Source organism: Pimephales promelas, chromosome 5 (assembly GCF_988280905.1).
Source record: "Pimephales promelas chromosome 5, fPimPro1.hap1.1, whole genome shotgun sequence".
NCBI classification, from domain to species: Eukaryota; Metazoa; Chordata; class Actinopteri; order Cypriniformes; family Leuciscidae; genus Pimephales; species Pimephales promelas.
Window position 1 is genome coordinate 7,707,624 of NC_142773.1, and position 16,119 is coordinate 7,723,742.

A 16,119-nucleotide genomic window follows, 5' to 3' on the forward strand; every position below is an offset into this window, starting at 1 on the left:
TATATAATTATTAATATAATTTCTTGGTGCCGTTATCGTTATAGTTGTGGTGTGAACTGCTATTTTTTTATATTTAGAACAATTTTTAAAGGGGTGATGAACTGAGAAATCAAATTTTCCTTGAGCTTTTGACATCTAAGAGGTCATCATATTATAAGAATATCCTGTAAGTTTCAGAACTGAAAACGTCTTTGTTAGTCCAATAAAAGCTTTTATGGACACCAGCCCCAGCAAACGACTCGTTTTTCAAATTAAAGTGGGGAACTATGACGTCAAAGAGGATAAAACACCACCCCCGCAGAAGAAGATCAACGCCTACTTCAACATGGCCGGTTTAGAGATTAAAGAGTAACTAAACACTTAACCAACTTTTTTTAGTTAATGATCTGTAAGAATGGATCTTTATTAATACCAGTCATTGATTCGAGTAACTTTTTTGGCATTTGTTTATAAAGTGTTCTATTTCTACAATATATGGTGTAAAAACGTCTTAGTGGTGCCCTCTTTAGGTTGAACGGTGGCTACTGCAGTTGAATTTTCCTATTGGATGTTTGAGGTGGTGCGTGACACAGCGGTTGTTGGTGACGTAGGCAAGTTCCATACAAAGAGATGCGTCTCAGGTGCACGCCCCCCTCCGCTGGGCTCTGCCCACTTTTCCAGCATTTTTCAAATATTGCCAGTGGGTGGAGTCAGGCTCTGACCAGGGGTTTAGTTACCCTTTAAAGCTTAAAACCGATTAATCTTAAAGAACGGTGCTGTGCTGACTATATTGGATCTGACAGGAATTGTGCAACACACGGACTCTGGGTCGAACATGTATGGGCGAATCATTCCGGTTGCCATTTGCAACATTGGACGTTTTCAAAACAATTTCCCCCATGTGCATCGACGGGTGAGTCGAAACTCATTATAATATGCAAAACTGTTCTCCACTCACAGCAGTGGGCGTTTACTTCCAAGTCTTCAGTGCGAGACGCCCATAAAAACTGCAACCCGGTCTCATCCCAAGACGTCATATAACTGACGTTTTGGGACGTCTTTTGACCATACGTCAATATTCGCCTTTTTAGGGCCCCCTTAAACGTCGGTAGATGAGGTTATGGGATCCTAACTCTACCCCATACCTAAACCTAACCCGTCACCTAACTGACGTTAAAGGTAAAGCGTCAGTTGTATGACGGCCCGGGATCGCCATCTACCGACGTTTAAGGGGGCCCTAAAAAGGCGGATATTGACGTATGGTCAAAATACGCCCCAAGACGTCAGTTATATGACTTTTTGGGATGAGACTGTGTTAAAAACTGAGTGTTTTTCAGCTAGGCTCAAAACTAGGGTACAAAATAGCATATTACTTATTCATTTTTAAGTTTTTGAATGCAAAAACCAAGCAAACGTCATAAGTTGACCTCAAACAACAGTATAATAAAATTTAAAAAGCCAGTTTATGACCCCTTTACAACAATATATCGTTCTTGGTGAGAACGGGCCTTAAGAATGCAAAAAAAAAATTGCTTTGGTATGAAAAGGCAGAGACTGTGGAGTGATAATAGAGTTATGATAGACGTGAAGAACGACACATTTTCAGATAGCCAGTTGACTAAAGGACTACTTGATAAGTCAATTACACACTTTATAAAATACCTAAATGAAGCACAATATAAGAGAATGCAGGAGGTCACAAGATGAATTAGTACAATTATTTTTAACAACATTATGTGTTAATGAGGTGTTCTTATAGAGCAAAGTGTTAACATCTGCGAGGTCATGGGTTCAAATTCCCAGGGAATGTCAGGATCGAAATCTATATCGTGAATGCAATGTAACTCATTTGGATAAAAGCGTCTGCAAAATTCATAAATATAATGTAAATGTTATGACTGAATGTGAGAACGTCCAGCCAGATATTTAACTAACTACAATTCATAATAAGTTTGACAATAATAATGTAAAAGTGAAAGTACAGATCTTTCTGTTTCATGGTAAAACAAGAGCAGAGTGTTTCCATTCACATCCAAATGGCATATACAATTAAATGATATTTAGTAAGAATAAATGATGTTGATACTAACACACGACCAAAATGAAATCCCACTTTCTTGAACCAGCAACCTACGGACAGACATTAACAGGACTTGTGTGGAGGTCAATGGTGTGGTGTGGACAGAGATGGAGATGCGCAGGTGGAGGTCTGCTCATGGGTGGGTGCTCAGGCTCCGGCTACGAAAAAACCCTCCGCTTTAATGAACAGCTGGGTCACCAACGCTTGGCACCTCCATACTTCTTAATGATAGTAATCATTACAGCGTAAGCATCTTTCCCCAAAGTCGGCAGAGTTAGCAGACACTGGCAGGAAACGCTGCCATTAAGAAGCGAGAAGAGAAGTCTTCATCAGAGAAGTTCAGAAAATGACTCTAATCACTAATGAGATCAAACTGCAATTAACACTTCATGCTCTTAATGACGGGAAATGCTGAGCATGCCACGCTGGTGAACCTTGAAAATGACTTAAAGTTCTGAATGATTTCCCAAATGAGCATACACTTTTTCCACAGTTATGTTTTGTTCTGGGAAAAGTTTGTCTATATACACGGTTCAGCAGATCGGAATAAGATGAAACACATTACAACAACACCAGCAAAAAAAAAAAGATCTTCGGAAATAACAAGGTGGGGGTAGTTCATTTTGAAATTAATTTTTGATATGTTTTAGCTTACCTCAAGGGCATCCAAGATGTAGGTGTCTTTGTTTCCGCAGTAGTTTCAATTTTGATATTTTTAGGTCAAACCGTTCTTATCTGTCAGCCATATAATGGAGGTCTATGGTCACCACCTCAAAGAGCAGCACAGAGAAGTCAAAATTAAACATGATTTAATGACTCGTAAATGTAAGTACACATTGATGGCCTAAGACACGAAACGAGCGGTTTGTGTGAGAAAACGAACAGTATTTATATCGTTTTTACCTTGTGTAACCACAGTCACGTCCAAGTTATCTGAGGGCACGGGCGCTTCGGTCTGCGCAAGCCCGGAAAGTGCCAGAAATGATCTCTCGCGCGGTTGCGAAAAAAAAAATCAATTGCAATTTCCTGTATATCTAAATATGTTTGTTTAGATTGTCAAAGTGAAGGGTAACACTTCTGAAATCTCTGTTTAAACAATGAGTGACGTACACACACGAGATCACTTCCTGGACGTGGCTGTGGTTACAAGAGGTAAAACGATATAAATACTGTCCGTTTTCTCACACAAACCGCTCGTTTCGTGTCTTAGGCCATCAATGTGTACTTACATTTACGAGTCATTAAATCATGTTTAATTTGGACTTCTCTGTGCATGCTCTTTAAGGTGGTGACCATAGACCTCCATTATATGACTGACAGACACGAACGGTTTGACGCAAAAATATCAAAATTGAAAATCATAATCGTAAAGAAGAATTTCATATACACTAGGGTGGTTTGAGGGAGTGTAAATCTGAAATTAGTGGACTAATTTAAATTTTTGGGTGAACTATCCCTTTAAAATCTTTATTTAAAGCATGTAATGAAAAGTCTAAAACATGATTGGCCAAAGTAACATCATTACATTACATTAAAGATTTCATTAATAGATGGCAAGTAAGAAATATCATTAAAGATGAGATAAAATCAGGGCAGATTCATGATTAGTTGGATTGGTTTGAGCTGACGGACTTGATGTTTTGATAACATCTCTTAGTTCAGCCAAACTGGCAATTAAACTCAATAATCCATTTCAATTCAATTCAGTTAATGCATTATATTTATTTACCATGTTTTAAGGTCCCAAGACAATGGCTTATAATAATTATGATACTAATAAGTGTCTAAATATGCTAAAATGATTATTATTTTAAACACATTTGATCCAGGTCTTGTGTCGTCTCCCTGTATTTGGCTCAAGCCTTTGTCTCGTGAAGACTGCTGTCGGTGTGGGCGCATCACAGGCCATTATCTGCCCTGTCCACATTCATTATTGAAGCTAATGATCTGCTGCCCTCCACGCACCTCACTGAAGAAGGACCACATTAGAAATCTCTCAAGTTCATTAGTAATTAGAAACATAAAAAAATGAATCAGAGAAACAGAGTGTTTAAGGTTTGAGTCGCAAGGTGTGTGTGTGGGGGGTGGGGGCCAATGAAATTGCTCATGGTCCTCTTTCAAGGGCATTTGAACACAAGCAACAAAGCTAGTCAATGGAGCTTACTGTATATATCCCGTTTCTGTGCATTTCTCCAACTACAGGCACTTTAGGCTCTGTTAAAACACAGTTTGGCAGAATTTTGTCATTATTTTCACTAAAATCGATTACCCTAGCTAAGATTAACTTCATAGCAACCATTTTATGACGGCATACAATTCAATTATATTTTCAGCTCAATTTGACAACATTTATTTGAAAATTATGCAAAAAAAAAAAAAAATACTGATTATTTAATTTATATTTACCTTTTGTCTCCTCAGAAATTAAAGGGATACTCAAACAAAAAAGAAAATTCTTTTATAATTTACAAACCATCAAATTTCTGTATTTTGTCCTCATTGGAGTGTGGACATTCTCCAAAATCTTTACTTTTGTGTTCCATGGAAGAATGAATTCTCTTTTTGGTATAATTTATATAACTTTAATCTTTTTGAATGAAAATGCTTAAAGTTACCATGAAATCAAAATAGACAATTACTTATTTACAATTCTTTATCTGTGCACAATATTGTTATTATTATTATTTTATTTATATGGCCTCGTAATCTTTAACCAGAAACGGCATCTGTTCTCTCATCATGACGTTTGTCTCTGGGACTAAATATCCTCCACAACTGACTGCAAACTGACATTCAGATTTGCCTCCATATTGTAAGCAAAGCCCAACTTCATACCTTTCAATCAATTCTCGAAGAATAAAATCAAGCCCCACCCTACATTTCTTCCAGAAGCCGTTTCACTTGGATATAGTACGTCACAATAGGGGGAAAAAGACTATTGCAACGTCCAATTCATGTGAACTTTAAAATGAAAAGAGGAGTAGTTGGGGTAAGACATTGTTAGGGTTTAAATAAAAATGATTTGATTAGCAAAATAAATGTATGTACAGAATTTAAAATATCAATGTTTTCTGTAATGTTACAAGCAACCGCACCTACAGCTCTCAACTCACCTCAACGGAAAAGAAAATGTGCATACACAAAAATAATTTGGCATCACTAACATTTGCATAAGACAATTATACTACTGCTTCAATAATCATTATAGTATATGTAAATATAAATCTCAATAAGGTATTCAGATTTTTTGGGCAGGACAGATTTAAGCGATAGTGCTGGGAATGAGGAAAGATCTGGCATGGGGCCACTGGTTTGAAGCACCTGAATCTTATTAGAACTCTCTGGAACATTCCACAGGGTTCCATGACTGCAGCCAGAGGGCATGATGAAGGACTTCAATGAGAGTCTCGCTAATCAGCATCCTGTTCACCAGCAGACCACAGGGGGCCAAAGCAATAAGAAAACCAAGAGAAACCAAACTGAGCCCAGCTCCACAAATGCCACAAACACAGAGACCCCTAAACATCTACAGAATTCATACCAGTCAAGTCATGTGTAACAGTTGCTGAATGCCCTTTTGAATAAGTAGTGGACTTTAGCAAAGAGCACCTATTTTGGGAATAATATATACTGTAAAATAATATATTTAGGTGTGAACTGAATTGAATGTTTTAGCACACTTAACTGCATGTTAGTTGCAACTAAATGTATTATAGTTAAAGTTGATGCAGTTAGTGAATTAACATTTTCACCAAGTAGGAAAAAGTACTTCTTTATTTATAATTTCCCATTTATATTGTCTTTGAGATATGGTTAAAGTGTACTGCTGAATGTACTGACAAGCAGTTATGGTCAACTTTAATATACTTCAAAGTCATTTCTATTGAAACTTGTATGTCTTTGAAACGTGTAAATTACATTACCTTAAAATGTAATATCGAAAAACACACTACAGTAAGTAGCGCTATTTCTTTAAAGCACGACAAAATCTTATTTTAAATTGATCTTTAAATGTGTACTGAAGTGTTCTAAGAAACATAGTCATTAAAGTCTGTGTGAAACTAAAGTTGAGAGTCTCTTCTCTATTGTGATCTACAAGTGAAACGGCTCTTGGAACAAGAACAAAAGTAGGGCGGGGTATGATTTTGTCTATGATTTCGTAAATATATTGGTGCATAAATACTGAACTAAATAATGATCCTGGCCTCTCATACACAAGCCGGTGACACTAGCATAGAAATATTCATAACTCTGCTTTTGTGCTAGCTAGACACAGAAGCCTGCACATTGTAAATGTTTCTTGTTTTGGCAATTTAATAATCATATTATCGTCTATCGTTATAATATTGTTCCCTATCAGTCAGTCACTTCCACGTTGTGTCGAATACAAGCACAATACAGTGGTTCCTTCCAAATATTTTCAGAGGCTTCTGGGGCATATGGCATCCTCAGCTGTGGTATCGCCACTTGCCACTTTAATGCATATGAGACCGTTTTAGCACTGGCTTCATGCTCGAGTCCCGAGATGGGCATAGCAACTTGGCACACATCACAACTTGATCTGTCACCGCACTTTCAGCCCTTGGACAGACATTGCATTTCTACAGGTGGGAGTAAGGGAAGACGTGTTGATCCAGACGGCCAACACAGCTACAGTGGTGTATATAAATTGCAAGGGTGGGATCTGCTCTCGTCGCAAGTCTCAACTCGCCTGAAGTCACTCACGTCCTAGGCAACCTCAATCGCGCAGCGGACTTGCTTTCACGACAGGTTATGCTTTGCGGAGTGTGGAAACTCCATCCCAAGGTGGTCCAGCTGATCTGGAGTCGAATCGGAGATGCATTGGTAAACACTGTCCTCTGTGGTATACCCTGATCAAGGCCCCCCTCAGCAGGGACGCACTGGGACAAAGCTGGCCCGGGTCCTGCTTAAGAATGTGTTTACATCAGTGGGCCTTATCATACACTCAGCAAGATCAGGAAGGAAGAAGAACAAGTTCCATACTGGCCCAACCAGACGTGGATCTTTGAGGTCATGCTAATGGTTACTACCCTCTCGGACGAATCCCCCTGAGGAAGGATCTCTGGAACCTCCATGTCTGGTCCCTGGAAGGAATGGGGAGGGAATTCAAATACTTAGACAAGAACCCCCTTTACTAGGTGTGCTTGTTGCCTTGAAGTGGCTCCTTTTTGCTACATTGTGTTCTTCCTGAGTTGAAGACCCACGGAGATGTGGCTTTGGGTCAGTGTTTTCCTTCCTGCAAGAAGGCCTAGAGAAGCACTTGTCTTATTCTACCCTTAATGTGTACATGACTGCAATAGCAGCAAACCACAACACTGTGGGTGGTAGGTCTCTGGAAAAACACAACCAAACTATTAGACTCCTGCACAGAGGTTAAATCCGCTGATACTGTGCCTCATCCCCTCTTGGGATCTCTCGTTGGTCCTTGGGCAGTTTAGCTTAGTGCCCTGAAGACATTCCATGAAGACTGCCTTGCTGACTGCTTTTACCTCCATCAAGAGAGCTTGGCATCAACAAGCTCTCTCCGTTAACCTAGAGTTTGATCTGGCTGACTCTCACGTGGCCCTAAGAGCCCCAGCCTGGCCCAGCCTGGCTCAAAGTTCTCACTACTCCTTTCAGGGATCAAGTGGTGAACTTGCAAGCGATCCCTCCTGATGAGAAAGACCCAGCCCTATCTCTGTTGTGCCCGGTGCGCATCTTGCACATATACCTGGACCGCACACAGAGCTTTAGATGATCTGAGCAGCTGTTTGTCTGCTTTTGAGGTCAGCAGTAGGGGATGGCTGTCTCCAAAAAAGAATGGCCCACTAGATCGTGGATGCCATTCTCCTGACTTATCAAGCCCAAGCCGTACCTTATCCCCTGTGAGTGAGAGCTCACTCTACCAGAGGCATCACAGTCCCTTAAGCTTTGGCGAATGGTGACTCGTTGCCAGACATTTGCAGAGCTGCGGACTGGGCTACACCAACACCTTCACAAGATTGTATAATCTCTGCGTAGATCCAGGTTCATCGTGAGTCTTGGGTACTGACAGGTAAAAACTCACTTGCCCTCTCTGAGGTGATAATGTGCACTTTTTTTGTCCTTGTGAGTTCCCCACGTCTGGTGAATCCAGGATGCCTTTTCCTACCTCCAAGCACTTTTGCTACCAAGCAATTTGCTACCAAGCCAATTACTTGTGGCATGCCTCTTTTCTGGTGAGCCCTTGTACGTGGGCTAAGTGCTGATTCCCTAATGGTGATCCCATATACAGTACAGTATGTATTCTTCTACTATCTGGGTTCCCTGTTGGTGAACCCTGCGTATTTCACTGGACAGAGCCTTCATCTGTCAACACTCGCTGTGGCCCTATGTAGTACTTCCCATCAGGTAAGTCCATAGGATGTACCCTCCACATACGAACCTCACCTTTGGGTTAATGACTTGGCTTTGTAACATGCAAAAATGTTTTTAATGCAATTTAATCCTTGATTAGATAGGTCTAGATTTGTCTTTTGATAATTTAAGTTTGAAAATGTTATCTAAACTCTTAAATAAACAAACAAATCGAACAAACAAAACTGCTGTACATTGATTATGGCCATGATAATCCATTACAAATCAATGCAGCAGAGAGTCTTGTACATTTCTATTCTTGCCCATTTCACATTCCTCTTCTTCAATGATAAATAGTTTGATATTGATATTCAGTTCATCTGTAATTTCAAGTCTCTTGAATCATCCTAGAATACAATCCATTTGTCCCATTTATTCACATCCGTTAGTTTTCGTTGGGCATTGCCATGCTGAAACCGTCACCATGGAAAAGCCAACAAAATAAGAAACATTGTCAAGAAATGCACACTAATGACTTCTTTAATCTGGCTAACATTTAAAAAACATGTATCACTCTACATGATCCATTTAAACATCCATTTAAAAATAACTAATAAAACATGCTGCACACTGCAATATTGTCTCCCCTTCTCTGTTTATCCACTTTATTTCTCTTTTTTTCCATAAGATTTTCTCCTCTCTCCTTTCAGCATGACATCAGCCCACAGTGCTGCCTCACACAGAGTGGCCTGCTGGACAACAAATGTGCATCATGCACTGCTCCAAGCGTCCACCAACTGTCTCTGCCATCCACCTCACCCACCCTACCCTGGCTGGGCTGCCCGGGTCACTCACTCCCCACCGTGCAACGGAACGACACAAGCCTGGATCTATTTGCAGCCACTGTAATCATCCACCCCCACCTCATGCCACATGCTGGACCCCCATGTGTGACTGTCCTTGAGAAGGTGGTCAACTTGACAAAAAAAGGATGCTTTAGAGGATGATGGAAATTTGTCAGCTGAAAGCTTGAAAGCTGGTGACAATTATGGTGGAAAATGGGGGATGGGGTCAAACTCTCTGTGGCGCTGAAGCCTTTCTACATCTCCAACAACAGACAAACCAACTAAACAGCAAGTATGGATTTGGGCCATTCAAGCTGTGAGTTCCTATCTGCAGGGATATCAGGGCTCCTGTGGCCAAGACCAGTCCCTACCGTCCAGTTCACACCTACCTCCACATCCTTGCCTTATCGGTGTGAGATCTGATTGCTTTCTGAAAGATGTCTCGCAATATTAATGACTGTAAATCAAATATGCACAAAAGAAAGCACACTTTTCTATTTTTACAAACCACAAGGTCAGGTTACAAGGACCTACAAGGCTTTTGTGCTCATGTTTAACAGCCTCCAATTCTCTACATATTGAGTTATCGATGGCGATAAAACAGGGACATGTGCTTAGAAACAACACCCTGAAGAGCAGCGCCTGCTCCATTACATACGCTAATAGCACTGACAGCTGAGCGCAGATGACCCGACAGCCCCCGTTTCACCTCATCTTTACAGATGGCCATTAACAGGAGGAATTATGCTCTTTTTTCAAGGGAGAAGGTATTTAAAGCTTCTCAAATCAGGCTTTTGTTTTTCCCCTTTGCAGTTCTGGCACATGCTGGTTGAGAGGGAATTACAGTCCAGATTTACACACACTTGATGTGAGACTGCAACAGAATGCGCTTCAGCAGGACCAACTGAAAATGAAAAGCTTCTTATATCTATTGAGAAAAATGGAACATGCTTATTTCAAGTAGAGAGGCAATTCTGTTAAAACATTATTTTTCCATAAAACCTCTCAAATCTTGAATAGGAACAAGCAATAGATATATTTCAGCGGGTTTTCCAGTAATATCAATAAATAAAAATAATTTGAACCAAATTAAGGAAAAGGAGGTCATGTTGGGGTCACATACCCAAAATTGACATCAAAATATGTTTAGCCAGTTGTTACAGGTCCAATTAAAATGAAGTCTTACCTAGCATATGATTGGCAACATGGACCTGAATGTCCCATTTGCTGTAAAAGACCATCTGACACTTGATGCACTGGTAAGTCTTCTTCTAAACAGTGGAAAAAAAGAAACATCAAATAAAAATGAACAGTGTTGGACAATAATGCTTAAACAAGAAGTTTATTGTTGTTTTTCCCACTCCTCTTTAATTCAGTAAACAGTACAATACAATAAATCTTTAAAATCAATAATTATCACTATTGTATTGATGGCTAATATACTGTGAGGCACACCTTACCTCATCACTTTGGGTGGGGCTAACTCGTGACATGGGGGAGCCCTCGGGAGTCCTGAAGTGAGCGCCCTCTGGTGTTTGGTCTCTGTGTACTGTCTGCAGGTGTGCCTGAAACTCCGCCTCTGTCTCGAATTTAACATTGCAGCTGGAACAACGGGTCTTGGAAATAGAGGGCGATACTGATGAAGACGAGGAAGAAGAAGAGAGAGTCTTTCTCTTCACAGGACCAGGGCTAAGGCTCTCCCCTTGGGTCCATCCAGCAGCGGGACCCGTTGACGTTTGAGACCCATGATGCAACTGTATCCCTCCATTTACAGTTGAGCTCTTGCTACCAGCAGCATTGACACATAACGTGCACAGGCCATATGTCAAACCATTAATGTCAAGTTTCACCAAGTCCTGCTTAGAGTAGAACTCTTTGAGACATGCAGCGCACTTGAAGACTTTCTGGCTTTGACTGTGTTGAAGTTGTGTGGAGGCTGAAGATGCAGTTTGGTGATTTGTAGATGCTGGTCCAGTCTTCTGCATGTGAAAGGTGCCGTGGATCTTGAGTTCTAGGGTTGAGGTGACAGTCTGCATGCAGACAACACAGCGGAAACCAGTCAAAGAGTTACGCAAATCTGGATGCATCTGACAGTGCTCAAGGAAGTCGTCCTCACTCTGCAGAGGTAATTTGCAAATCCGGCAGCTTCCAGTGTCCAGGCTTTTGCTGTGAGTGACCTTGTGTTCTGTCAGAGTAAGTAGCGAAGGGAAGCGCTCTCCACAAATGGGACACATGTAGTGTTTGACAGGCCCTATGTGTGTTTGCATGTGCTCCCGAAGTCCTCCCTCCGAGAAGAAGGTTCTAGAGCAGACGTTGCATTTGTGGTTTCCCTTGATCATTTCTGCCTTTCTCTTGTGCATAGCACTCTCTCCTGGGCGAATGTTATGGTCCCGAAATTGGTGATTGGTTAGGAGGGACTCCATGGTATAGGATGCACCACAGATGTCACAGCTATACATGACCTCTGAGGTATCAAAGTCTTCTTCGCTGCCATCATGACTGTTGCGGGACTCCCCTGCACCAGTTCCCCCATGGGTGTTGGTCAGAAAGCCCTGGAAGTCTCCGTCATCTTTGGCAACCGAATCACCGCTACCTGACATGGACCCATTGGTGCTGCAGTTCTGGGTCTTTCCCTCAAACACACAATGCTTTTCACGAAGGTGACGTTCTAGCAGATTAACAGCATGGAAGGCTTTGCAGCAAAAGTGACAATTGTATTTCTTGCTATGGGTGGTAATATGACACTGCAGCTCTACTTCTGTGCCAAAGGACTCACCACAAAAAATGCAACGGTGCGAGCAGCCCTGATTTTCAAGGTGACTATGTTTGACATGCAATTGAAGGTCAGCCTCATGCCTGAAATCCCAGTTGCAAGAAGTACACCGGTATACCTTCTTCTCATTACTGTGCTTCACTGCAAGGTGGAGTTGAGTGGACACTTTAGAGTCAAACACCTCCTGGCAGAGGGTACAGCGAAAAAACATGAAGGTGTGCATATCCAGGAGATGTTTCTGCAAGTCATCAACGGATGTGAATTGCTTGTCACAGCTCTCACAGATGTAGTACGTAGACATGATGGTGAAATGAACAGTCACGTGTTTAAGCAGAGACTCCTGGTTAGGAAAGTCCTTGTTGCACTGTGGACAGGTAAGCTGTGGCACGACACCATCGAGGTGGGTCTTTAGGTGTGTCTGGAAAAGATCCAAGCTGGTGTACTTAGCCCCACACTGGTTACAAATGAACTCGCTTGAACATAAGGAAGAGCTGCTCTGTTTGAATATTGAGGCCTGTTCTACAGACACTGGAGATGAGGGGCTGAGGACTCGCAGGGATCTTCTCCCATTGTTGATGTAATTCAGTGCAAGAGGGATGTTCTTGTGGTTCTCCTTTATGTGTTTGTTAAGCTTCAGAACACTGTTAAAAATGGGGGAGTTGGTACAGTAAGAGCAAGAATAGATCTCCACAACTGAATCTTTTGGAGTGACGGCTAGAGGAGAGTCAAATTGCAAGCTTCCAGAGTCACAATGGGTCTGTCTGACATGTTCCTCTAGAGTGGCCTCAGTTAAAAATCCCATAAAGCACTTGGGGCAAAAGAATGCATTGCTTTCTTTGGCTACTGGACTAGGAAAGCCATGTGAGTGCCGTATGTGCTCTTGCAGAGCATTAAGATCTCCAAGCACCTCTGGGCAGAAATTGCACTGTAGCAGGCCATCGGATAGGTTAGCAAGTACACCTGAGGGATCCTCGGCATTGTGGATCTGTTTCAGGTGTTCGTTCAAATTGCAAAGGGACGGAAGGATCTCCAAGCAAAATTGGCAGGTGTGCGCCTGCTCCGGCTTGTCAACATGCTTCGTTTTAAGATGAATCTGCAGCAGAGCGAGGCTCGAAAAAAATTGTTTTTTACAGTAAATGCAGCTGTATTCAATTTTTGGCTGTTTGGCAGATCGCCTATACGTGTCATTATGAATGGCCCTCTTTCTTCTCCCACGTGTCTTGGGGACAGTGGAAACGGTCTCCATCATGGACAAACTGTCAACAGAGAGGTTGGAGTCTGGGGTAGTGCTTGAAACAGAAGTATAACCTACGGGCAACACGGAGGGGCTATTGCTGGACTCTGGTATTTGGTGAATATCCATGTGAGTGTACAACTCCTCAACAGTGGGGAAGTTATCAAAGCACACAGTGCACGTGTTGCTCTTCTGGTCTCTCCCATGCACCTGATCGATGTGGCCGAGAAGCGTTCCCTCATCACTGAATGGCTCGTGGCAATAAATGCACTGCAGACCAGGTTCTAGACTCCCTCCTACAGGAGAAGAGCACTCCGGGTGGCTTTCCGCAATGTGCTTCTGCAGTTCTTCAGGCATGTCGAAACCCTCCTCACAGCGGCTGCATTTGCGTGTCTCTTTTAACCTCCATTCTTGAGGAGACAATCCTTTCGCGCCATCCTTCCCACGTTCATGCACCTGCATGTGTCCATGAAGCGAGTTGGTGGACAGGAACCCACGGCGGCACACTGGGCATTTATGGGGCTTGTTGGCAGCGTGTGTTTTCATATGGATCTTTAGATGATCACTGCGTGAGAAAGCAGAGTCACAGTCTCCACAGTGATACTTTTTGTCACCAGTGTGAAGCTTGATGTGTCGGTCACGGCTGCGCTTGTGCTTGAACAAGCGACTGCAGTATGTGCAGCTGAAGGGAAGTTTATCTCTGTGACTTTGTTCGTGGCACTTAAGGAAACTCAGGCGACTGAAGGATTTTGCGCAAAACTGGCATGGGTAGGGTAGGTTGGCACCTCCTTCGTCCTCACCATATTCATAGTCTTCGACATGGCCTGGAGATGTGTGGTCTTTACTAGATGGCGAGGATGCAGGCCAAGAGCAGGATGGGTCATCTTCTATATCAGTTCCATCTGTCAAAAACATCCAAAAGACAAAATAGATTATATTAACTTTTTGCTGTTTTGTGGTATACAGATGCAACAAGATGTCTGTTTTTTGTGATTTGGATAAAATCTCTCCTTTCAAAATTATATTTTTTATTACAAGTATATGAAAAGCGAGGTCCATTATGCCATGTATTCCAATAATATTTGCAAGGATGCTAGTCTTTCAAACTATGATACAGACAATATATTTGTTTTACATGCTTAATTAAAAACATGAGGTAGGGGCTTTGGTGTCATTATACATTAGCCAAGGACTTGTTTTAGGAAACTCTTACAGAAAATGCCTTATAGATTGGCTGACAATTGATAGACCCTGCCTCATAGTTCCAGTTGTCTAGAGGCAATTCTATCAGTTTCCTGATGATATGGTACCATGATTTAAGTGCCCCTCGATAACACAGAAATCGAGTGTAGAGTCAGTTCTGGCAGGTCACGTTAGACAAGCTCACATCAGCTGACTTTCAGCTGATCCACGTCTACCTATAGGAATACGACGCCTATCACTGTATACATATAAAGATATATACATAATAATTCACCGTATCCATATACACTGAATTATTGCTGATAATAATTCAGTATTATCAGCAGCTATCACTAATTACCCTCCTATATCGCTAATTACCCTCCTCCACCCCCAGCTCCTACTCTCGTCAGTCAGGATTTGGGATTCTGATTCCCTTTGAATCAGAATAAATTATTGAATTATGTTGTACTTTAAAATCTTGAATTAATGATATCTGCATACATTCATGTTGGTTCTGTTCCGTTTACCCTAAGGAGGTTATTGCTGCTCTCCTGCCCTTATATCCATTCTAGGCTGCATGGATGCGCAGGGAGTTCTCGCCCAGAACTGAACCATACCGCCAATCCAAACAGTATTCTAATTGTCAATCGTATCTGACGATAGTGGTCCTGACAGAAATGTGTTAATTTGGGTGTCAAAAAATGTATGCATCGCTTAAGCTGTTCTTTTTTGTATGCAATATTTGATCTACATATGCTTTGACTTTAACACGAAGTACAGGTTTTAATTTTATATAATTTGTTCTGTGCATGAGTGGCTGTAATGTGTTGTGGTTATATACTTGAAGTATATACCCAACAGAATTTGCAATCATTTAAAAGATGACCAGCCACAGCAAATAAGTAAAATTTCCTCCAATATAAGGAAAGTCCCTTCAGTGAGGTGAACAAGTGAGATGCAATTTTCAAATAAGTAAGAGTCCCCTCTTTGCAAGCATTTTGGCACAATGATAACATGTTGTAATTTATTTATGCTAATAGTCAACACTGGAAATGACTAAAACCGAAAGGATTTGTCTCCCAATTTCATCCAATTTAAAGCATCCACCATAGCCATCAAAGCACCGCGTTTGTGCAGATTCTTTGCATTCAACAATAAACTTCCAGACAATCACACTATCACCCTTGAAATTGTCTGGTGTGAGTAGTGTTCACATTATTACATTGCACTGAAAAAGTAACTACACCCAATGAAAAGCATTGCTTCTTTTTTCTTTTCTTTTTTGGACTTGATATGTTCTGGTGCTGATTTGTTATAGTGTGGTTCCCACACTCCCAGGTGTCTGTCAGAACAGAAAAAATGACCACTTTAAAATAGTTTGGCTGTTGTGTACAGTAATGAACCTTTGCAAGCAGAGGGAGAATCACCCCAAAGACAAAAGTTATGACAGTTTATTACCTATTAATTACACTATTTGAAGGTCTTAGTGTCCGTATATCCCAAACAAATATGTCTGATCAGGATCTGGTGGACATACGCAACCTAATTATACAGGCCTTCCTTAAAATGTCTGGGAATGTAAACTGGAGAAATGGAGACGTCACATAGGGTCAGTGAACCGACGAATTGGGATATCAATGACCTGACGTGACATCAGGAGAGACTAACTTCAAGGGATCTAACTGGT

General features: G+C 41.5%; 1 protein-coding gene and 1 long non-coding RNA gene across 2 annotated transcripts in view; one reads left to right on the forward strand and one right to left on the reverse strand.

Moving 5' to 3' along the window:
* LOC120461542 (zinc finger protein 521) overlaps positions 1–16,119 on the reverse strand; it is a 115,174-nt gene that overhangs the window by 36,841 nt on the left and 62,214 nt on the right. The window contains exons 4-5 of the mRNA XM_089130877.1: positions 10,701–14,149; positions 10,427–10,511 (exon numbers count right to left, since the gene is read on the reverse strand). Of these exons, the coding sequence (XP_088987003.1) occupies positions 10,427–10,511; positions 10,701–14,149 (3,534 nt within the window). The remainder of the gene's footprint in view (positions 1–10,426; positions 10,512–10,700; positions 14,150–16,119) is intronic.
* LOC148981348 (uncharacterized) overlaps positions 1–16,119 on the forward strand; it is a 183,698-nt gene that overhangs the window by 24,670 nt on the left and 142,909 nt on the right. The window lies entirely within an intron of this gene.